The sequence below is a fragment of the Monosiga brevicollis genome, genomic scaffold (genome assembly GCF_000002865.3).
Source record: "Monosiga brevicollis MX1 MONBRscaffold_4 genomic scaffold, whole genome shotgun sequence".
NCBI classification, from domain to species: domain Eukaryota; class Choanoflagellata; order Craspedida; family Salpingoecidae; genus Monosiga; species Monosiga brevicollis.
In genome coordinates this window covers 550,741-572,290 of record NW_001865041.1, presented here as the reverse complement: position 1 = coordinate 572,290, position 21,550 = coordinate 550,741, and the positions used below count along the sequence as shown (strand labels likewise).

At 54.8% G+C, this 21,550-nt stretch overlaps 7 protein-coding genes across 7 annotated transcripts; 4 read left to right on the top strand and 3 right to left on the bottom strand.

The window, feature by feature from the left end:
- Window positions 1-406: 406 nt before the first annotated feature.
- Window positions 407-3,135, top strand: MONBRDRAFT_36137 (uncharacterized protein; the record flags this gene model as incomplete). Its single annotated transcript, XM_001743832.1, has 2 exons — window positions 407-576; window positions 2,559-3,135. The coding sequence occupies 2 exons, from the start codon at window positions 407-409 to the stop codon at window positions 3,133-3,135; spliced, it is 747 nt and encodes a 248-aa protein (XP_001743884.1).
- A 1,261-nt stretch (window positions 3,136-4,396) lies between these two features.
- Window positions 4,397-5,470, bottom strand: MONBRDRAFT_15088 (uncharacterized protein; the record flags this gene model as incomplete). Its single annotated transcript, XM_001743583.1, has 1 exon — window positions 4,397-5,470. One exon carries the CDS (start codon window positions 5,468-5,470, stop codon window positions 4,397-4,399), a length of 1,074 nt encoding a protein of 357 aa, XP_001743635.1.
- A 3,181-nt stretch (window positions 5,471-8,651) lies between these two features.
- MONBRDRAFT_31460 (uncharacterized protein) lies at window positions 8,652-11,754 on the top strand (the record flags this gene model as incomplete). Its single annotated transcript, XM_001743831.1, has 12 exons — window positions 8,652-8,924; window positions 9,024-9,210; window positions 9,320-9,417; window positions 9,517-9,779; window positions 9,826-10,122; window positions 10,206-10,286; window positions 10,408-10,490; window positions 10,621-10,782; window positions 10,872-10,975; window positions 11,172-11,345; window positions 11,413-11,495; window positions 11,652-11,754. The coding sequence occupies 12 exons, from the start codon at window positions 8,652-8,654 to the stop codon at window positions 11,704-11,706; spliced, it is 1,860 nt and encodes a 619-aa protein (XP_001743883.1). The 3' UTR covers window positions 11,707-11,754.
- Window positions 11,755-12,282: 528 nt separating this feature from the next.
- On the bottom strand, window positions 12,283-13,047 carry MONBRDRAFT_31459 (uncharacterized protein; the record flags this gene model as incomplete). The annotated part of the gene is made up of 1 exon (XM_001743582.1): window positions 12,283-13,047. One exon carries the CDS (start codon window positions 13,045-13,047, stop codon window positions 12,283-12,285), a length of 765 nt encoding a protein of 254 aa, XP_001743634.1.
- A 335-nt stretch (window positions 13,048-13,382) lies between these two features.
- On the top strand, window positions 13,383-15,032 carry MONBRDRAFT_36134 (uncharacterized protein; the record flags this gene model as incomplete). The annotated part of the gene is made up of 1 exon (XM_001743830.1): window positions 13,383-15,032. One exon carries the CDS (start codon window positions 13,383-13,385, stop codon window positions 15,030-15,032), a length of 1,650 nt encoding a protein of 549 aa, XP_001743882.1.
- A 494-nt stretch (window positions 15,033-15,526) lies between these two features.
- Window positions 15,527-16,716, bottom strand: MONBRDRAFT_6255 (uncharacterized protein; the record flags this gene model as incomplete). The annotated part of the gene is made up of 2 exons (XM_001743581.1): window positions 15,527-15,613; window positions 15,766-16,716. The coding sequence occupies 2 exons, from the start codon at window positions 16,714-16,716 to the stop codon at window positions 15,527-15,529; spliced, it is 1,038 nt and encodes a 345-aa protein (XP_001743633.1).
- A 384-nt stretch (window positions 16,717-17,100) lies between these two features.
- On the top strand, window positions 17,101-21,371 carry MONBRDRAFT_23400 (uncharacterized protein; the record flags this gene model as incomplete). Its single annotated transcript, XM_001743829.1, has 18 exons — window positions 17,101-17,202; window positions 17,288-17,362; window positions 17,470-17,601; window positions 17,711-17,768; window positions 18,027-18,276; window positions 18,406-18,457; window positions 18,706-18,837; window positions 18,943-19,060; window positions 19,143-19,231; window positions 19,336-19,847; window positions 19,961-20,031; window positions 20,136-20,185; window positions 20,256-20,324; window positions 20,398-20,443; window positions 20,530-20,627; window positions 20,748-20,825; window positions 21,028-21,091; window positions 21,178-21,371. The coding sequence occupies 18 exons, from the start codon at window positions 17,101-17,103 to the stop codon at window positions 21,369-21,371; spliced, it is 2,190 nt and encodes a 729-aa protein (XP_001743881.1).
- Window positions 21,372-21,550: the final 179 nt, after the last annotated feature.

Genomic DNA, 21,550 nt, shown 5'->3' with positions numbered 1-21,550 from the left:
CGATGGTAAAACTACAATCCCGGGACAGGAGTTGCTGCAAACCGCCGACCCGAAGCAAGAATGAGCATGGACGTGTCAAGTCACGAGAGGTATGGTCCAAATGTCGTTTTCAATATGTGCGTGTTATGATGGTTGCATGAGCAGCAGCCGGGAGTTGGGGCCCCAAGACAGTCGAGTGGGTAGGCGGTATTGAAGAAGCAAGTACGTACGGCATATGGAATCTCGCCGCGAAGCTCGGTGATCCATCCGCCCACCAGCTTGAAGGGACTGGCCACGAGATACCGATCGAGGCTCTGGTGCAGGTGGGAGTTACGACCAGGGGCGCGAATAGCCCTGTGAGATTCGAAAGCAGGTTTCGGCAAACCCAGCGAGAGAATGCAAGGCATTGCGCACTGTACGGGCGAGCATGTCCTCCCTCCCACAGATGCGCGACTGCAAGCGAAGAGGAGGGGCTGCAAAATTGCCTGACCTCATGATCGAGCTCGAGGTTATCGAGGACAAAGGCTCCAGAGGCGGCGATATCCACTTGATCCAAACTCAGCTTGTATTTGAGGAAAGTACCGAGGGTCTACCAAGGTCCGCAGCGAGTATACCCCATCCGAGATGAGCGTGACAAGTCGTGAGCCTTGTGTTGCAAGCACAAATTCCTCCACTCCACTGCCCGGCTGATGGTTGATGGGCCTTTGGCAAAGAGCGGGGAGCGAAGTTGCATACGTTGTGTAGAGCAAAGCGTGCGATGCGGCGCTGAAAGCCGCCCGAGAAGGCCTCAAACCACGACATGGCGTGCAATGAAGAGAGGGCTGGATTTCAGAAAGTCGGGCAAGAAAAGGAGAGTTCTTCTCGCCTGTGTCAGTAGAGCGGGCGCGCCCTTGAGCGCCCGCTCGCGGTAGTTGGTCGCGAGACAAGTCTATACAAGACTCGTTTGCATGCTGCGTGTGTAGCGTCTGAACGCGAGAGGAATGTGGCCTTCCCTTTGGCGTAAGTCAAGGGTGAACACGGTCTTGCTACGCCTCCCCAGCATCAAACTTTCCAAGCGAGCGCCCTGTTGCACACTGCGCGTCGAGAGCAGAGCGCGCGACGAAGCAAGCAGTTTTGTTCGTTGTCAACAAAAACACGAGAAGAGGAACGCGCCAGCGCTTGGATGTGCGCACAAACACCCCCTGCGCACCCCCACACCCACAGAGTCAGTCAAACGCACGTTCCAAATCCCAACGAACAACCCACACCCGACGCCCTTCCCTTCCCTTCCCCCCACCCCCCCCACCCCAGCTCAATCCCCTCCCCCAACTCANCTCGCCTCGCTTCCACTAACCTTGAGGACCCAAGTTGAGAAAAGCAGCAACAGCAGCAACAGCAACACCAACAACAGCAAACAGAAACAAACAACGTCGTTGAACAAAAGAGACAAAGGGAAAGAAACAAAATGGTTGTGTGTGTGTGTGTGTGTGCCACTGCTCTCATCAATTTCTTGTACTGTGTTACTGATGTTGTTGTTGATCTATGATGTCAGACTGCTTTTGAGAGAGAGAGAGAGAGAGAGAGAGCTGCTGTGAGTTGGTCGCCAACGCGTGGTCGGTCGGTCGGGATTCAACGGGGGGGCGGGGGAGGTGCAGCTGGGGTCGGAGAGGCCGAAGGCACGCTCAATCAATCTATCAAGGGCAGTATGTCACAGCGTGTAGGCAGTATGGCACGGCGATTACCGCCAACGCGGCCATCGCCGTCCTCAAAAAGTCATCGGCATGTTCCGCATCGGGGCTCACGTGGCACGAGTGCGCCCACTCCGATTCGACGCAAAGCTGGCCGCTCGGACCAGGCGGCGGTCGGCACCGACTGCTGGATGGAGCTGTGGGACCAACTACCCCGTCGCCCAGCCTGCGCGCACGGCCCAATGCTCTTGTTTTGCCGCTTCTTCGACCAGGGACGTGCTCCCGAAGCCTTCTTTGCCTGTGCCGTTGACCGCAGTACGTTTGATCAGGCCGTGCACCACGAGCGAGCTCAGCAACAGGATCTCACAGCTTGATTGTGCCCACTCAGGCAATCGAACGTGCTGTCCCATCCCATGGAAAGACGTGACTGCCTCAGATTGCACTTCACCGCTGCCTCAAGCCAGTCTTCCAGCCCCTGCTGTAAGAATGCCCGAACCCGGACGATGCTGTTTGGCTAGGCTTGTTTGACCGGCCCCTGCTCCGCTCCTTCTCAAAGTCCTCCTCCCCCTGCTACTGCTATTGCGGCTGCTGTTATTGGTGCGAATCGGTGATGTGCCGCTAGGGCGTGATGGGCTTGGCTGATACTTTTGCCCTGAAGCGAGCAAAGGCACGCTCTTTTTGCGTTTCTTGTGGCCACTTTGTGCATCCCGATGCTCGCTCTGCCCACGCCAAGCACGAGCTCCATCAGAACGTGACCCGACATCAGGTATGCCCATGCGAGTGATTAGCTGACATGTCAACACTCCTCACGGCATCACCCCCTACCAAAACACTCACCTTTCCCATCACTCAACACCCGATTCACTTGGCTGGGCAGTGTTTGGCACCATCACAGCTCCTCCAACCCCTCAGCCAAGACGAAAAACACGCTCAATACTTTTTTGCGCCGTCCGTCCTGGCCATGCTCGACGACTTTTTTGAACGCGCTCAAGTGCGCCGAGCCCTGTGTATTGGCACGCCCTGCGTCCATGAGCACATTATGCAACCCTTTTACTCGCGGTTGCTGTCCGCCAAACGCAGCTTTCAAGAATCGTCCCCCTCTTGCCCGCCTTCCAAGTCACTCGCATCTGCGGGCGTGCTCTCGTCTAACCCGCATGTGGGGGACATTGGTCGGCTCTCGTGCCTCTGGGACCTGGATCAACGGCTCCGCTACGTCAATATGCCCCGCTTCTATGCCCAATACAACATGCTCACGGATACCTTTCACGTTGAGGCTGAGCAGAAAGCCACCCGAGAGCTGGCGACGCAAGCAACCTGTATTCTACTTGACCCACCCTTTGGAGTACCGCTAGCTGCATTGCGAGCCGTTATCCGCCGTCTTCGCCACCAGTACCCACTCGCCCATGTGCTTCTTTTCTTTCCATATTTTAATAAGGCAAGCCTCCTTCTAGACATCACGGCGACCGTGTACAAGCGTCTTCTCCTATAGCCCGTCGGCCAGCATCATTTCACGGCACGGTCTTTTACTTGATTCTTCATCGCGTAGAACGAGTTGGTCGGTCCGGACACGGGTCTACAAATGACTGACTATGCGGTTGATTATCGTAACCACCCCCGCTACAAGGTGCGCCCTCTCCTTTTTTTTCCCTGGCCCCTCAACCCTTCTCCTATCCCGATGCCAAGCTGACCGAGTCTCGACACTTGTTGCGTGCCGGCACCAACATGCACAGAACAAAGGCGACCGGCCTTCGCCCGTGCGCCTCTACACAACGTTGCCCCTAGCAGAGTTTCCCTTGCCGAGCAAGGAGGGCTATTGGTGGGTGAAGTGTTCGGGTAGAGCGTTCGGGAACATTGGGGCCCACGCACGCCTCACACATTGCATGGGTTGGTGCGGATTGACATTGTCTCAGGTTTTGTGAACCGTGTCAAGCGTATCGGCATCGCAACAACCGCCACTGTGCAGCATGTGGCACCTGTACCTCCCAAGACGGGCGCACCTTTGTCCACTGTGCGCTCTGTCAGACATGTGTCAAACCCGGTCGTCGTCACTGTCAAACCTGCGCGCGGTGCCAGGTGCGACTGTGATAAATCTCTTGTCGGCGCCATGACTTCCTGCTTCTCTCTACCTTGTCAACCACCGCGGCCCGGCTCCGGTCTTGATCTTTTCTATCTCTTTTTATCCTAACGATGCACTCTGCTCTGCTCTGCACACAGCCACCCGGGCACCAATGCACACCATCTAGCGGCGGGCCGACCACAAGCCATTGCCATGCTTGTGGTGCTACAGACCACCGTCGTGAGACTTGCCCAACGCTTACGGCCCTAAGCACACAGATCTTAGATCACATGGCAGCCCTGCCTGACCACACTGCCTGACTGACAGGCCATGACATTGATGAGAGATGAACGCATTCACGATGAAACATGATGTTTTCGATTTTACTTTTGAAAAAGCTGGCCAACACAGGTAGATAAAAAGGGGTTGAAGAAACCACAGTCAAGAACACGTTCTTCGACCCAAAGAGACCCGAGTATTTCAAACGTGGGTTGAGATGCAATAATAAGGGTAGCAAAGGGGCCGGAGCACCGACACCCTTGCTTTGTGACCCGACGACGCCAAAGAATGACCCACCACATACAATACTAGAAAGGGACCGTGCCCAAACGAGGTCTGTGCTAAGCTGTATATGCCTGGACCAGGGACGAGAAAAAGCAACAAAGGTTCACGATACAAAAAAGGCTTGGCATGATCATGCTCGAGGAACAGAGAACCCGTTCACGTCGTAGGAACCACCTTGGCTGGTCTGCTCCCCCAGGCTTGGACTTTGCTCAGCCGCTGGCACGTCCAAGCCACTAAAGCAAGCTTGCAGCTTGCGCTCAAAGAGGCCCGACGCAAACTGGTAGAGAGCGAGATCGTAGCGGGCCAAGTGTTGAAGAATCTCCAGGTTTTCCTGGTTGGGCTTGGCACCTGCTTTCTTATTGACATTTTGACGAGACGCGTCGGGAGCAGCGCTGGAGATGGTACGGTAGGCGCCTCGAAAGAACTTGGGCAGAATCTTCTCAAGCACGCGCACCGACTCGGCAAAGCGCTCAGTGACGCCCACAAAGACAAAGTTATGCTCGAGGTTGTACTTGGCGACCTCAAAGGCGGCATCGTCCACAACACGGCAGGCTTCGGAATGGCCGCAGAAGAAGCGGGTCATGAGGTTAAAGTGCTCAATCTTCGAAGTGAACCAGCGGCATTCCTCACGGCGATCAATGCAAGTGTTGATGTCCCAATCGGCCTGCTCGCCAAGGAGGGCACGAATCTCATCCCGTCGGCTGTGCTGGCCCACACGAGCAAAGTAGTAGGTGGACACGGCTCGGGAGATGGGCTCGCGGACCATGTTGATGTAGGCGGGCTGGTGCTTGCCAAACTTGCTAAAGTTCAGGAAACGGATATGTTGGTCGTACAGAACCTTATCGTACTGATCAAAGATGGCCTGAATGCGTTGAACATTGGCTTCCTCTTGGTCCGTTTCAAAAAAGCCGCGATCGTTGTAGACGGTGCTGGAAATGTGAATGTAGCCGTTTTTGTGCGCACGTTGCGAGGCCAGCGTCTTGAGGGAGGTGCTGGCCGCTTTGGGTACGCGGTTGTAAAAGACGCTATGTGGATTGAGCGCCACACAAGTGTCCGGATTAGCGCGCAGATCGGGGCTAAGAGCGGATTCACGCGAAACACGCTCTGCGAGATCGTTGGAGAATTCCTCAGCCGGTGAGTACGCGTCGTCCAGCAAGGGGTAGGCCTGGCTAACCGCCACCAACAGCAGCCAGAACGCGGTCATTTTGCCGCCAGCGGTCGAACCGCGGGTCATTCCGTTGATCAATGGAGGTGGTGCCTGCCCGAGAATGCAGGAGGGCGAGAAAGCAAAAGCGGCAAGCGCGAGCACGAGCGCTGGCAGATCTGGGAAAAGGGTCGACGAAGGAAAATTGGTTGTTCTTCAGCGGGCACGGTCATCAACAGTCAAGGACCGCAGCGCGCAAGACAACAGGAACAAGCAAATGCGAGGGTCGCTTAAGACTTTGTCGACCACGCGTTGCACTGTGGCCGAGTGGAGCGGTAGCTTGCGATGAGGCAGCCAATGGGCCGCCAATGGAAAAACAGATCCAGACTCTGGAAAATAAACGGCAACCAAGCGCTAGATTGACGTGTGCCACCCGCAAAGCCACCAGGCCAACTCCTCCGACACGACAGCGATGTTATTCAGCAAAGTCGGAAATGGGAGGGGAGCAATCTCTGACGATGGCACGAAGAGATTTTCTTTTGCTTTTTTTTTTTTCCGCGATGGCATGCCATCTTACGCGTGGCGTTCCTTTGTCTAGAAGGGCGCACCCAAGAAAGGTGGCGTCCGCTTGATGGCACTGCACAAGCTAATTGGCTGCCTGAGCTGCCGAGCACCCGCTTGACATGGCAGCGGACACCTTTGCCCAGCAACGAGCCGTAGGTTCCAGGATCTGAATCAAGTCGTTTCCAACAAGGGCTCCTTTTGACATGCATGCATGTAAGCAACGTCAAGAACGAATGGGCAGCCAGCAGGATGGAACACACCACATGCACGATGGTGTAATCTGGAGCAGATTGGGACACCTGCCGATTGAGTTGGCGGGGCCGGGTAGATGGGGGTGGGGGGTGCTCTGTTTGAGAGCAAGCGCTTGTGGAAAAGCTGGCCAAGGAGGTGAAGAGCAAACGGTGTTCACAAAGAAGGCTGGCCGTCCAAGAAGATGGCGTCTTATATCTTCGACTTGGGTTTTGGGGCTCCAAGTGTGATGGAGCCATGGCATCATTATACTTTCGAAAGAGAAGAAGCTTGAGCATTTAAAATTTGACGAGATAGAGGGGAGGAGGCAGGCTGGCATCGCACCCCTGTCCCATGAAGCATGATCGCACACTATAGGAAGGTGCTGATGAAAACTGTGTCTCCAATGTTGAGGGTCGCATGCCACCATCGGGTGGGGATCCACAAGACCTCGCCTGGCTGTAAAACACACTCTTGCATCTCCGTCTCCAACATGTGCGTGTCTGGGTAGACCTGAGAGATTGGCCAGTCCGGACCGTCAATGTTTTTCCATCGGGATGTGAGCTAAATCTCGACGCCCAGTTGCCCTGCCAGCATGCCTTGTGCGACGGAGATCACCTACGTGATGCAGCCAGTAGAAAGAAGTCTCGTCGGGACTAAAGGTGGGCTTGCTCTCAGGTGGTGTCAAGAACCAGCGCTTGACCCCATGCAAGACCTCGGCAAACACTGTCAGTCCATCGTGAGAGGAGGCTCGAAAGCAACGATTCAACTTGACCATGGCAATTCTGGTCCCAAAGAATTCAAGAAAGCCACTTGGCGGCTCGCAAGCCCATCGTACCTCCACCGTGAGTGTGAAATGGCACGCCCGAGCCACTGCCACCGATTCCAAAGCTGAAAAAGGGCTCGCGATCATAGCCATAGCTTGGTCGATCGTACCATTCGGTAAAGTTGGTCCAATCCGAGTCTGACCAGGCCGTCACCACATTCCACGCCGCCACCACCCAAGAAAAGCAAGGTTCAAGGCGAGTGGGGAAAGGCAGGAAAGGAGAGAGCCAGGGAATAGAGACAGGGACAGGCAGAAAAAAAAAAAGAGTGAGCAGGATCGAGGTGCCGCACAAGCAGAGATGTGGTCCTTTTCCAAATTGGGTAGGCGATCAAGGAATACATCGCATGCTCTCACAGTTGTTATTGCCAAACATGTACCAAGTCTCCCCGGCCACATCCGTCAAGACGCGAGGCACCAGCTCTTGCTGCACGGTCCCACACCAAGGTCGCCACAGCAATGAGTTCACGCATCATCAGCTCAACCTCAAGCATGCCGCACCTCGACATAATCGCGAAACAGCATGTCGCGCTTGGCATAACTAAACGTGTTGGCCGAACTGAGAGTCACATTGGTGGCTCCAAACCGACTCAGGAGAGCCTCCTTCTCCGTCATCTATGCGCAGCGCAGTCGGGATATGACCCCACAGAGTCATCCACCAAAGTCAAGTTTTGGCAAGCTCCCACCACGAAACGCATCCACACGCACACGGATGGCCCTTGCATCTTCCGCACACGTGCGCACGCCCCCGTGCTCCTCCGCCAACAATACACAACCTTTCTACCCGTCTGTGTCCCGGAAAATGCTCGATACCTGTCGAAATTGTGCATTCTCAAAGCCTGAGACCGCAGTTTCAAGTTACGGCCAGACCAATCACCACCGCCAACAAGCCGAACGGCGCCGGTGAGTATTAGCACCAAGGCGTACGGCTCAAACAAGCCCAGCAAGTCATGCACAGTGGTCGCGCGTACCATTCTCTAAAATAAACGGAAAGTCGAGAAACGGGGTCGGATCGCTACCACCCGCTCCTTCGCGCCAAATGCGAGCTGCAACTCGCGGGATGGTACACGTGTCGCTGAGCAAGTGGGCGTGCTCTTGCGGGGGTGGCTGCCATTGCAGCGCACCCCCTGAATTGAGTGGCAAATCGGCTCCTTCGCACTCCCGGACGTCAGTGCAAGAGCCTGACGGTGCAATGCCGTGTTGCTCGATCCCCGCTTCCTCGCTGGCCATGACACTGCGACACATGTAACATAATAATATTAGACCCGATGATGCGGCATGAGCACACATCACCGGCAGGTGTGATACAAACCTGCAAAGCAATGCCACGGCTGCGCCGATCCACCGAGCCATTGTGCCTTCAGCTGCACAAAGCCCCTCAATCTTCCCGCCTTTGACCCCGCTCTACCGCACACCTGCCTCCCCTCCCGCACTCGCACAGAAACGCCCATACACTGATACCGCCGCCCCACCCCCCGGACCTTCCAGCAGCACAACCATATGGACGAGAAGCTTGAAAGTGCCAGATTGTCTGACAAATGTGTCTGACAAAGTGGTCATTCTTGTCGTCAGCAGGTCGACACGACAGGAAGGGGTGATGGGGGAGGCGGGCGGAGAGGGGGGAGCATGGCAGGACGAGCTGTGGTGGGCCCCCGGTGGCTGAGGCTGCGTGGGCGGTGGATTCGGAGCTTGGTGTTGATTATGGCACTGTTGAGTCTCTTGATTTACCTTCTTCAGGGCTGGCTAGGCAACAGTGGAGCCCACCAGACGGGTGCCACTCAACCTGAGCCACGGTCCAAGCCACGACTCCTCCTTCTGGGCGCCGACACCAGTTTGGGCACCTTTTTAGCCGCACAACTGGAACCCTCGAGCCTAGTCGATTGCATAGCCCTGGACCAAGTAAGTCGAAGACTCGGGTCGAGTTGCTGCTCTGGCTTGAGCTGTTCCACCAAAGGTACCGGCCACCCTTCCTGATGCTTCCTCCTTCATCTATTGTAGAATGGTCAGGCCAACGCACGTTCTGTGCTTTCGGGCAACCGTAGCACCTGTCAAGATGTGCCTATTGTAGAAGACTGCACTAGCTTGGCCGTGTGGTCCCCTTTGCGCCAGCTGGCTGCAGCTGCCAGCTTGATTGTGTTCACGCTTCGCCCATCCACCGCCTCTGCACAGACTGGAGCGAGTGCTCGTGAGTCGACCATCAAAGTGGCCAACCGGCATCATGGCCAAGGCAGCCATCCCTGTCCCTTGTCGGCTTATACTAACCATCCCTGGTGTGTCATGTACTCTCGCCGTAGCCATTCACGACGTACACCGAAATATTGGCTGCCTTCAGCGTCTGCTCTTGACTCTCCCAGTGCCTTCGCCGCGTGTGTTGGTTTTGGCCCCTCCGCTGGTGCGTGAGCCGGCAACTAGCTTAAAAGTGACTCCCCAATGGCGGTCGCACTCGTCATCTCACAAGTGCAGCCCACGTTCCTCTTGTCACAAATGTCAGGTGCCTTTGGAAGTGGTTCAGGGCGTGCACACCCTCTGCCACTTGTACGAACACTGCACGCTTGCTCTTTTGGATGAAGTACCCGATCTATATCCGGCAGATGACGGACTTTTTCCTCTTATACGACGTGCCTTGCGGCATGAGCTATGGCGCCCCGCCGATTGGCCCTACTTTGAGGCTCCCTGGCGGCACCTGCTAGATGGCTCTCGCCTCAGGGCATGGCTGACAGATGTGGCAGCCCACGACGCTGCACCACTGCCCAGGTACTCCCCTGCCTGTTGGAATTTTGTGCTGACGACATCTTTGCAGCATCGTGGCTGAGGAAGTTTGGCATCTGCTGTGGGACATTAGGCAGCTTCGAATTTCCGCCACCAAACACCCCTGGCCTCTGGTGGAGCTGGTGCGCGCAGTCGAGGTCGCTGGCTGCGCCGCAGAACCTGCCGCCCGCCGCGCACTACTGGCCATGGCTGCCAATGCAGACAAAGATGCAAGCAGCTCACAACAAGCATTGGCAGGGAAAGCGCTGGCAAGCAGCCCTGACTTTGAGATTGATACGCAACTGGATCTGAGCCTAGCTGCCTCTTCCCTCGAGCCAATGTTGCACAGGTGCGCCATCAAACATCCGTCCAAACTGCTTCTGACTGCGAAAAGCCCGCCTTGAACCTGGGGCTTGATCTGTGCTGCTTCAGGGTCTGCCAAAGAGGCAAGAGCGATGCAGTCTTGACCACCTACTTGACCAGTGTTGCCGACCCGCAGCATCGTATTCGCCGGTGCGTCCGTTGTTCATAAACCTGCGCACCTACCTGCGTTGCTTGACTGCTGTCTGCTGTTGGTGGTGATGTCATGCGATGGACTTTGCTGGTGCGCTGCGTCTGCTCAACCTTTGGCTAGGCATCCGGACCAGTACGGGTACATGCGGGGCTGGCATCTGTCGCTTGTGCAGCTCAACTTGAACGGCATCATCTTCCACGATGGTCTGTCGTCACACCACCCCGTGAACTTTGAGCATTTTGTCCGCGTGAAGAGGGAAACTCGGATGCTTGGCAATGAATGAACACCCCGTTAGGCCATGGTTCACACAACGTGCCTCTGCACGTGTCGTAGAACTGGGGTCTAACTTTGTATCCAGTTTGCAGCCCTCGGGTATGAATTTTGTGCGCATGAGCGTCGGCTCGCGCTCCACCAATGATGCCCGGTTCTATGCGTACCTGGATCACCTTCGGGCTCATCCGAGCCTTAGCCGCGTGCTCATGACTGACGCCTCAGGTTTGTCATGCATGATGGCCGGTTTTCGCCAATACTTGGGCATGAACTCACAGTGCCGTTTTGTGCCTGTGCCTTTTGTGGGGCTGCAGATGTGATTCTGCAGGCTGACCCCTTTGATCTCATGAGCAGTGTCAACGACGATGTGCTCTTTGTGGGTCATGACAACGACCTCTTTGACTCGATGCGCAGTATGGTTGGTTGAAGGCTCGGCCACGTCGGCCGATACCATCGCGCCCTGCCTTGATCTGTCAACAACGCCAGACGTATTGTCTTGAGCTTTGCAGCTGTCTGCTCCTTGCTTGTCTTTGCGAGGACTCACGAGCTGTGTCGGTGGGTGCGGCGCTCCTGCGTGATGTGCAACGTGCCCGCTTGTTGTGGTGGTTTTGTAGCCTTGGCTACGGGCCTCTTTGCAGGAGTGCGACATGCATGCCCGGCTGCCAGACCTGGAGGATGTCCTGGACCGACCTCTCATGTTTAATGCCGGTGTCTTTGGTGGGCATCGCACCGTGGTGCTGGAGTTTCTGGCTCGAATGGTCAGCGTCCTGGACGAGCTGCCGCCCGATGTAGGTATCGGTGGATGCGGGCTGGGCGTGCGTTGGCCACGCGTCTATTCACTGTCGTGCGTGGTAGGTCAATTGTAACATGGCGGCTTTTAACTATGTGATCCATAAGCATTTCATGGAGCGCTTGTACACAGGATACCCTTTTACCAGGTGTGTTGATGTTGCTTGACCAGGCTGGAATTTTGGCTAATTTGTGTCGAATTTCTCTTGAATTTTGTTTGTTTGTTTTTTGTTTTTTTATTTTTCTTTTCTTTTTTCCCCGTCTTGTTCCTCTCATTCGTGTTTTGCTCTTCGGTCACTTCCTAGTCATTTCTGGCTACATGAGCAGGCACCCCGTGGTGTCTATGTTTTACACAAGTAGCAGCGCGAAATCTGTAAGCAACGCCATAATTGACTTTTTTTTTTTTTGAAGTCTGAGGCCTTGAAGATTCAGCATTGTTAATTTTGATATTGTCATGCTGAAGATACTTCTGCACTTAAAGCGCGAGTGTCCGGTCATCCAGAACGCCCAATGCCCGACTCGAGTGTTGCGGTCAGCCGCACATCCATCTCCATCGCGACAGAGCCAAAACAGAGGACAGGGCCAACCAGTGAAGCATATCCAGACGACGAGAGAAGCTCTTTAATTCGATTGGTTAATTCACATGTCGATTCATACAAGTACAACACGCCAGAACAATTGAGGCGGTCTTTCTCGGATAGACAAAGCAAAAAACCCAGCCGGTCCAGAGGCAAAAGAGCACACCAACAACACCATCGAATACACACAGCAACGGAAAAAAAGTGAATAAATAGAGAGAGAAGAGAAGAGAGAAGAGAAGAGAGAAGAGAAGATGTCACAGAAGAGAGAAGAGAAGAGAGAAGAGAAGAGAGAAGAGAAGAGAGAAGAGAAGAGAGCCACATCACACACCACGGTTACTCAGAGTCAAGCAAAGCGTCAGTTGTGATAGCAAATGTCTTCCACCTGGTCAGACATGTAGACGACATACTCTGGGCGGTCTCGCAAAATCAGTACCGAATCATACGGGCCCTCTGGGTCGTTCTGGAGCTTTTGAAAGTCAAGACTAGGGTCGCCACTAGGTCCTAGTTGTTTTGTATTCCCGAGATACACGGTGCATTCGAGGATGGGTCCAAGATGCTGAGCCTTGCCGTGTGTGTCCTCTGGCGACAATGCAAAGTATATACCGCCACCAGCAAGGCCCACCTGCCCCGGCTTCATCTCTTGAGTCTTCTTAATGAGCTCAGCCACGTCCCGACTCGTCTGGTGATACAACGTCTTTTTCTCGCCATCGCGAAGGCGCTTCTTTCGCTCCAGTCGGTCTCGCTTGTTGATTGTAAACTGCTTGCCCATCACATCAACCAACATTCCATTGCAAGGAAATTTAAGCTCTTGACATCGCTCGCAAAGACCTTCCTCATGGGGTTTCATGTCCGGAGCATGTCGCACTTGACCTGACGCTTGATGTTTATCGGCCATGCGTTGAAACATTCGTTTCGCCTGCTTCTTCATTCTGTCCAATTCCTGCTTTCCAAACCAGGGCTTGGCATAAGGGCCGCCGCTGCGTGGTCTTTGACCGTAAAACTTGATGGGGCGTGGCCGGCCATTTTTATCTTCCGTAAAACTGCACCAGGCATTGTGAGAAGTCCACACTTTGCCATCGTGTCGGAACCTGGCGACGCCCTTGATGCAGACGCTGGGCATGCTGGCAATAATCAAAAAGCCAACGCTGCCCAAAGCACAATCAAAGCAAAATGCTGAAATAACTCGGCGAGGGCAGCTCCTGAGCATGAACGTGATCCGAAGCCCTCGTTCGCGGCGAAGTGGAGTGAACCGCCCAATATGCGGAGCTTGAGCGACGCGTCGAACCAGCGATCAGCAAGACTTCAAAAAAAAAAAAAAACACAAGGCTTTGAGTCATGATCTGTGCTTGTATGATCATGATTTCTTTTCCATTTTTTTTTTTTGCTTGCAAGAACCACTATGTGATCAACAACAGTTGTTGAGGACTTAATCTCATCCAGCGATCCCAAGTCGTCATGTCGATCGAAGCATTGGTGCACCTGGTGTGTGCCAACTGCGGTGGAACCGGTGAGCGCCTCAAGCGGTGTACCGCGTGTTCCATGACGGCTTATTGCAATGCAGAGTGCCAAAAGCAGCATTGGCGGCATCACAAAAAGGAGTGCAATCCTTGCGTCCAGTGCCGACAGCCATGCCGACGCAACGCGCGGGCAGTGCCAGGCCTGGTTGGACTCTTGGAAATCTGCTCCACGTGCTTTTGCCGCCAATGGGGTGACGACATCTCAGACAAGGACTTTTTTGAGCTTATTTTTGTCTGGCAGAATGCAAGACCTCATCAAAAAGGGTTGCGTGGGCTGTTTGACATTTATAGCAAGCGACACACAAAGGCCTCTCCCTGTCGACAGCGTGTGCTCACGCGTTGGCTCATGCAGTTGGCACAACTGGCGGGTCTGAAGTTGAAAGCAGATGTCGTGTTTGATGTCAATGTATTACTTTGCGTCCCACCTTCCTTAGCACCCTTTAGTCCAGGCAAGCCCATGATCGTTGCCTGTATGGCCAGTCATATTGCAGATGAAGACCAGCTCGCAAAGCTGTCGACATGCCTGACATCAGCAACGAAGCAGTCCATTCAAGTCCATGAGCTCATCTTGAGCTGGTCATGTGCCCCAAAACTACGTGTAGCATGCCAGGCCATGCTTGCGCAATTTAAAGTCACGACACTCTATCGCTGCACGCCACAGCAGCCATTCGAGCACTACGCTGGTATAGCCACACACCTGCAACAGACGCTGCTCCAGGAGGTACCAGAGGAAAACGTGCGCCTGGTGTTCAGCAGAGATGACGACCTCTGGGACATGTACCGCATTGAACAAATTCTTGACATTGTTGGCCGGCAACCATATTTCAAGCTGCACATCATGCCGGCAGCCAAGCCAGAAGACGAGGCACCCATTCTAGACGGCCTGGATGGCTTTGGCGATGTTTGCGGCAACATTCTCAAGATGGAACTCATTTACCGGCGTAGTATTTTCGCTGGACCCATAGTGGAGGGCGCAGTCTATGAGTTTTGGCAAGCAGTTGTCTCGCCAAAGCTGTTCCTGGGCTTTTTCGAGATTGCCACGCAACCACTTTTACGCGACCAGTACTGCGACTTGGGCTACGCGGCGTACCTTTCTGCGTATCCCTCCTACCGAGCAGCACAGGCTGAGCGTGATTTAGCTTGGTGTTACTTTTACCGCGGCTACTTCCATAACTTTAGGTGCAATGTCTATGAAGGTTGCAGGCGTCATATGGAAAAGGCTGCTTTAGTTTCGTACTGCGACCCGCGCCGGCTGCCATATCTCCTGTGTATGCTTTGTGATTGTCTCTTGCCGGAAATTACAGATGAATCTATGGATGACCACCCAGGCGGCCTGGAGGTGCCTGCGTCCATCATGCGGTTATATCCGATCGAGCATGTGCTAACTCTGTTCAAAACAGTGGCTGCAAAGTATCAATTCGGGATCCGATTTGACAATATGGTTTCCAGCCTCAAGCATTCTCTCCTCAATCACATGCCCCGAAGGCCGGCCGGAAAAGAGCACACCGAACAACGTCAATGGTGCCTAGAGACCTTTGTCAGCACGTTCTCTGAGTTTGTGCAGGGTGAATCAAAAAATTTGAATTGATTACAGGCTCGCTGAAAGTGTGTCGCGCAGAAGCAGTCGACAAAACCACCTTCCAATACTGTTTTAATATGCGCGGAGCAAATTGTAAGGCAGAAGGGAGACAAGGTCTGTGGGAAGGTCCTCTTGATTTGTGACCAAATCCAAGAGCATGGCAGCGACCGTTTTGTCTCGCGGGTTGATCTGAGTATGCAAGCATGAGGCACGGTGTCAATGCGATGGCGGGCATTGGGTTCGTCGGGACATGGCAACCCGAGTCCCTCATGACACCCATACCTCATGGACGTTACCAGGCGTGGCTACAGTCTGAAAATGACCGGCAATCTGAGCCTTGACATAAGAGTTATACGCCCGAATCCGATCATGGCGCGAGCATGCGTGAAAGCAGCACGGGTCCTGGCTCGACCAAGATTTCGATACAAGCATGGTGCTAGTCAGAGCTTTTGATCCCCCGGTGCAATGGTTGTCGTGGCAAAGGGCAGGGAGGGGCATGTTTATCAACGAACCTGTTCATGCAACACCTGCACTGAGGTGCGGCCTTCCTCCAAGCCAGCCAATACATACAAACCCGTGTAGTTGAGCACCTGCCAGCACAATGGGCGGAGGTTCATTCAGATTGCAGATCATAATGAGCATGGGCATGGAGATGCTATTCCAAAGAGAGGCAAGGCAGAGAGAATGGGCAATTTGCCAGAACCATCCTACAAGTGCGGGCCTGTGCGGCTTGCCGACATACCATGGCCCATGGGTCGTCGCAGTATTGCTCAAAGTCCCAGCTTGAGTGATTGAAATCGCACGGGATCGATCCTGCGACTGGAATCGAGAGTTGAATACGGGGGTCGATGGCGCCCAGGACCGTGGTGGTAAAGCCACCACCAGAGAGGCCCATCATGGCGATTCGCTCATACTTGAGCACGTCTCGTGCGTAGTTGATGGCTCGCACAACTGGTTCGACAAAGAAGCGCATGGTCGGCATGCCGCGATCTGCGTACTGCTGGAACCAAGCGTGCTGGCACGGTACGTTTGGAACGGCATTGCATTGGAACAAAGGCATTTGAAAGCTCATGACGTCGTAACCGAGCTGGTTCAACCAGTCAACAGAGCCATCAAAGTCTGGTACGCAGCCTTGCTCGTCGTTGGTACACGGCTGTGAGTGGCCATTGTGGAAGAGCACGAGCGTTTTGCCCCGTCCCGTAGCAGGCTGGCTGTTGGCCGCGGAACCACCCGGCATCTCTGGCGGACCATAGGGAGGGTAGGCCAGTGGGGCGACTCCACTAGTGTTGAGCGTGTAGAAGACGGTTGAGTTGAGCGTGAGCGTATAGCCGTCCGTTGTCGAGGCGGAGATGGACCAGACGAGCTTGGTCATGTTGTTGCCCCATACACACTCGCTGGCTTCGCAATGGCCTAGCGTTGAGCACAGACAGCCCGCAGCCTGAGGGCCAGGTACGGATTCGACCAAAACAGGGTCGCTTGCTGTTGGCAGCGTGCCGTTGTTGCCAAAAAGCGCAGCAATGACCTCACGTCGTTTTTCCAGCCATTGATCATGAGTCAGGTTGCCAATCGGCGTTGCATATGTGCCGGGGTTCTCATCCACGCCATTGTCTGCTGCACAAACAAACTTGCCCAAGGCTGGAGAGACCACTAGCATCAACAGGATTGCCAGGGTCCAGATTGATCGGCTCATCATGGTTGCACGTGCACAAGCACTCGAGCAGCGTCTGCGTTTGTAGAAGCAGGGCCAGCACTGTCCGTTGGACTGCGCCTGGCCGTGGCAATCGGGCATGAGCTCCATCTCGTCTGCCCGAGGCCCAACACAGCAGGCGAAGGACAGAGAGAGAGAGAGATCGAGAGAGAGATCGAGAGAGAGAGAGAGAGAGAGAGAGAGAGAGAGTCACCACTGACCTGATCTTCCACAACAAATAAATGTGTGTGTGTGTGTGTGTGATGTTGGGTTGTCCGCAGTTTTTTCCACGTGAATTTTCTCTCTCTCTCGCTCTCTCTCGCGCTCTCTCTCTCGCTCACCTGCTCACTCTTGAACCGCGGGACGAGCTGGGGAGTAACCGCCGGCAGCATGGGGCTGCGCTGCCGCATATGCGGCAGCACCAACTTTAGCCAGGATGATGGTGATTCTTTGGGACAATATATTTGCAATGCCTGTGGCACCCTATCGCAGGTGGGCCTTGCATGGTATCTTGCTCAAAGACGAGTGTCCGGGGCCTCTCCTTCACGTCGTCATCTCATCTCATCTCGCCTGGTAGGATGTCCGCAACGAAGAGGCAGAGGCTTCAGCCATCAACTTTATGGGGCGCACCGTCACTCGCAAAAAACCCAAGGTGCTGCTCGGAACTTGTGATGCACATGTGGCTGGCGCGTTCTTGTCACGGCCAACGCTCCTTTTTGCTCATGTGGTCCTTTTCCTGGCGGCCACCCTAATGTTTAGGGCCCCAAACTAGAAGCGCCAAGCGTCGATGTAGGAGAGTGCATTCAACGATATCTGACGCTCTTCCGAAGATTGCTCCGGATGCAGGCCACGGAGCTCATCGAATGCTGTGCTCTCGGGCCGGAATATTGGGTCCGTGACCCTTCCGCAACAGGCCTGCTCAACCCTCGACCGGCTTTCAACGCTTGAGAGCTCCAGATCTGACTCTCATTGGGCATGGTTTCAAATTCGCGCCCGGTAGCCGTTTGTGGAGCTGCTGGCCACCAAGGTGGTGGCCTTGGCGCTGACCCGTGGCAAACGTAGGTCGATAGTGCGCTCAGTTTCGCGTCCTTATCGACTCATGTGTGCCACCTTGAAAGGCACACGGACGTCGCACAGGTACTGACTGATACTGAATCTAATAGGGCATCGAATTCTGAAAGCCGAGTTTTCTTTCCTTCATCCCGAAACGTCGGAGAAGACCTGTAAGGCCTCCTGCCCTGTTTTAGTTTTCAAAAACATGAAAACACCTCCCACCTGAGACTGACTGAATCGTGTTGTTTCAACGCGCCCCTTAGCCAATGATTCCGAGCCCAATGAAGCCATGGGCCCTGCCACGGCAGCGCCCGCCGAGGCTGCCAGCAATGCCGCCGTTATGACTCAGGGGGCCACCGCGGAAGCTGCATCAAAGGAAAGCTCATCGAAGCCTGAGGCAGACGTGCGCTCACCTTTTCAGCCTCTCCGAGTGGATCGCAGCCATCACGTTTACCAGCTCAATTGCTTACCACAGCCACACTTTACCTTGCTTCTTCACGGCATAGCCTTGCGGTAGGCATGATCAATCTTGTTTTTTTGCGGTGGGCCCCTCGTAGTCCAACCCCATTTTGTTTGCAACACGTCTCACGGCTCTGCTTTTTGTCGGCTATCATGTGCTTTCTTGGATCAATACCCTTCCAGCTACTTTCGCATTCCAGTGACCAGCGTGCAACTGCTGCACATGTGCCACGAGGTATGCGTGTGTCCTTGCTTGCTCGGCGCTGAGGAAGCTTTTATCCCTGCCATCTGCAGCGCAGGCCCTCATTTGCTGCTGCGGACGGCACAACAGGGCAAGCTCACGTTTTTCAACTTCTGGACCACCCTTCGTGATGGAGAGCGAGGCCAGCTTACGCCCTCTCTGCAGAGTTACCTTCGTCACGCACGGCAGCCCAGGTAGGCGGACTGCATTGTGCACGCGCTTATTCTCGCATCTGTCATCAGTCGCGCTCACTTGCAGTGAGTGGCCCTCCGCACCGCAGTGGGTGGCTAATGCACAACAGCATCATGGCCTGGGCGCGCGTGCTCGGGGTGGATCTGCCCGCACAAGTCGCGGTGCAACCCATTGCCACGGATGTAAGCTCGTAGGCCTATTCAAGTGAAGCATGCATCCTTGCGCGTGTTCGAGCCGAGTTGGAGCATCTTGAGTGTTGTTTCACGTTTGAAATTGCTGTTGAACAGCTTTGCGCGCGACTGCGTTTGCCGACGCTGGCGCCATTGGTCCATCGTTTACTGGAGCTGGCGGAGAGCGCAGTGGATCAGTCATCGTCCACTCGCGGTGGCAATTCCGCTTGGTTGCGTAAGTTGCGCCTGCTTGTAGGCACGATAGCGGAGTCAGCAGAAGCTGGTACCTAAGAAACATGTGGCATGTGTGGGTATAGTGGTTCCAGACACGGTGCCCGAGGTGGAAGAGGCCATGGCTGCCATCGTTGTGGTGCTACTACTCATCTACAACTTTAACGATGAAGATGTGAGTGCCGATCGCCTCAGCTGGCACGGCATCTTGCATAGAAATGCGCTTTCACAAACTCTCCTCACGGCTCTTTCCTGTTCCTGCGTTGCGCTTGCTGACAGGAGTGGCGTGTGTCGCTCCCGGTCACGCGCAAGCGGCATAATCTGTGGGCCAATGACGTACATGCCGTCGGCACCAGCCGCGGTGGTTTGGCTGGCATCAGCTGGGCCGAGGTGCGTGCAGGGGCATGGCAGAATGCCGCTACGCACCGTGGCATAGAGTTGACACTGAGGCCCTTCATGTCTCTGGAAGCAGAGACAAACATTTTCAAGAAGGTCAAGGCGAGCACTTTGTTAAGGCGAAAGTTTTATCAATGTGAGCCCGAGGACGCGCGTCGATTGGGTCATGTGGCTTTCAAACCACACACGATGGCTCAGAAGAGCGACGAAGCTCCACCCGCCAAGATGGCCCTGCGCACTGCCTGCTTCTTTGAAGAGTTTTACGGCAACCGAACCGACAAGGCCGACCATGCCATGTTCTTACGAGCCATGAACCTGATGCAAGCACACCACCTGCGTGTGTTTGTGCCGGCTATGACGGACTGGCTAGAGAAGTGGCGGTCGGGCTCCAAAAGGTAGGTCAAGCACGCTTCATCTGGCATATCTGCGTGGTGTGGTCGAAAGCACATGTATCGGGATGCTGACGCGCCTTGGCTGTGGCCATGGGAACTGTCTGTGCTCTGTGCAGGGAAAAGCTGAGCTGGCGGCGACAAGTCCTCGGCTCTAGTGCTGCAAAGCCGTCCAATAAAGCAGGGGAAGGTCAGTCATTGTGGCGTGGTCCACGATTCGTGGATTGCCACGGATCATTCTGGTTCTATGCCGAGCCCTCACCAGTTACCTTGCTGCTGGCTCCTTGCCCACAGCACTGCGCCAGTTTGCCTCGACCTTTGAGGAGTTGGGGTCGGCCGCAGAGGTAGGGCAGCGGAATTTTCAGTCCGAGGTTGCAAAACAAATTGAGAGCTCAATCACCGCCTTGTCTTTAGGAAGCAACCTCGGATGATGAGAGTGACAGCGGTGACGCACTTCCCTCAGACGAGCTGCCTGCCATGCCGGTGAGTCCTTGGGGTTGACCACGTCAGGTGTGTGCGCGGAACAGCATGTCTTACGCGTGTTTTGTTGGGGTAGCTCAATGTGCAGAACATGGCCCATGCGACCGCCTGCAATGTTTCCAGTACGTGCAGCCGGCTCGCTGGTCGCCTGGTGCTCGAGACAAGATGAATGAGCATGCTCAATCCGTTGTTAAATGGAAATTTGCAGCACTGTTCTCCAGCTTGGAAGCGACGCCCCTGGCATACCAGGAGGCACTTGCAATTTGTGCTCGACAAGCTGGTTGCTATCAAAGCACGCTGCATGAGGTGTGAGCTCGGAGCCCATCTGCCCCACCTCTCCCTCTGGCACGCTGCTTGGCTGGATTTGTAATGTTGGCAACGAGTGCTGAGAGCGTGCCTGGCCTGGCTGTTGTGGTGTGCACACAGGCGGCGGGTCGCTTCTTTGAGCGCATCAAACCCGGTCTGGAGCGTATTCAAGATGAGGACATTGAGCTGGGGCTTGGGGTATGTACGGTAGTCAACTTGACTTGGGCTAAAACCCTCGTGCCTCGTGCTGGCTGCATGGGAGCGTGTTTCCCTTGTTTTCCAGCACTGGCGAGCGGTTACCCGTGTGTGATGGCGTTGAATGCCAAGTAATGTACAGGGTCGTTGCATTCATCTTCTTTGTGTGCGTGTGTGCCAATGCCTCCGCCCCCCTTCTCCTCAGCTCTCCACCCTAGGGCTGAAGGGCATCTGTCCCTTTTGCAACGCTTCGCTTCCCCGCCACGACTGTGCGTCTGCTGCTGTTTCAATTGGGCCGATGCACGCTTGATTTGGTGACTGCTCTCACTTGTTTTATCTTCTTTGCATCTGTCAGCCGCTCCGTCCCACATTGGCGACTGCCATGGTTTGACCCAGCGCGTGGCGCAGGAGTATGTTCAAGTGCGGCTGTGCCGAGCCCTCGACCTGGTCAAGCCTGGTCCAATTCAACAGCCCAGTGCCAGTGGCTCTTCTCGCCCGAGGCAAGAAACCACTGTCCTTGAGACGAATTTGACCGATGAGGACGAGTAGTCGTAACAGAAGCACCCCCTCATTTCATGCGCTGAGCGCATTTCCAGGAGTCGAAAACAAATCGATCTGAATCGTAGAAAAAAGTCTGACAACCAAAGCATGTCTTGTTGCACGCGCCGCTGATGAGCTTCTTTTGGGCCTATCACTTGTGGTTGTGAAAGCCGCCATCTCGCTGTCTC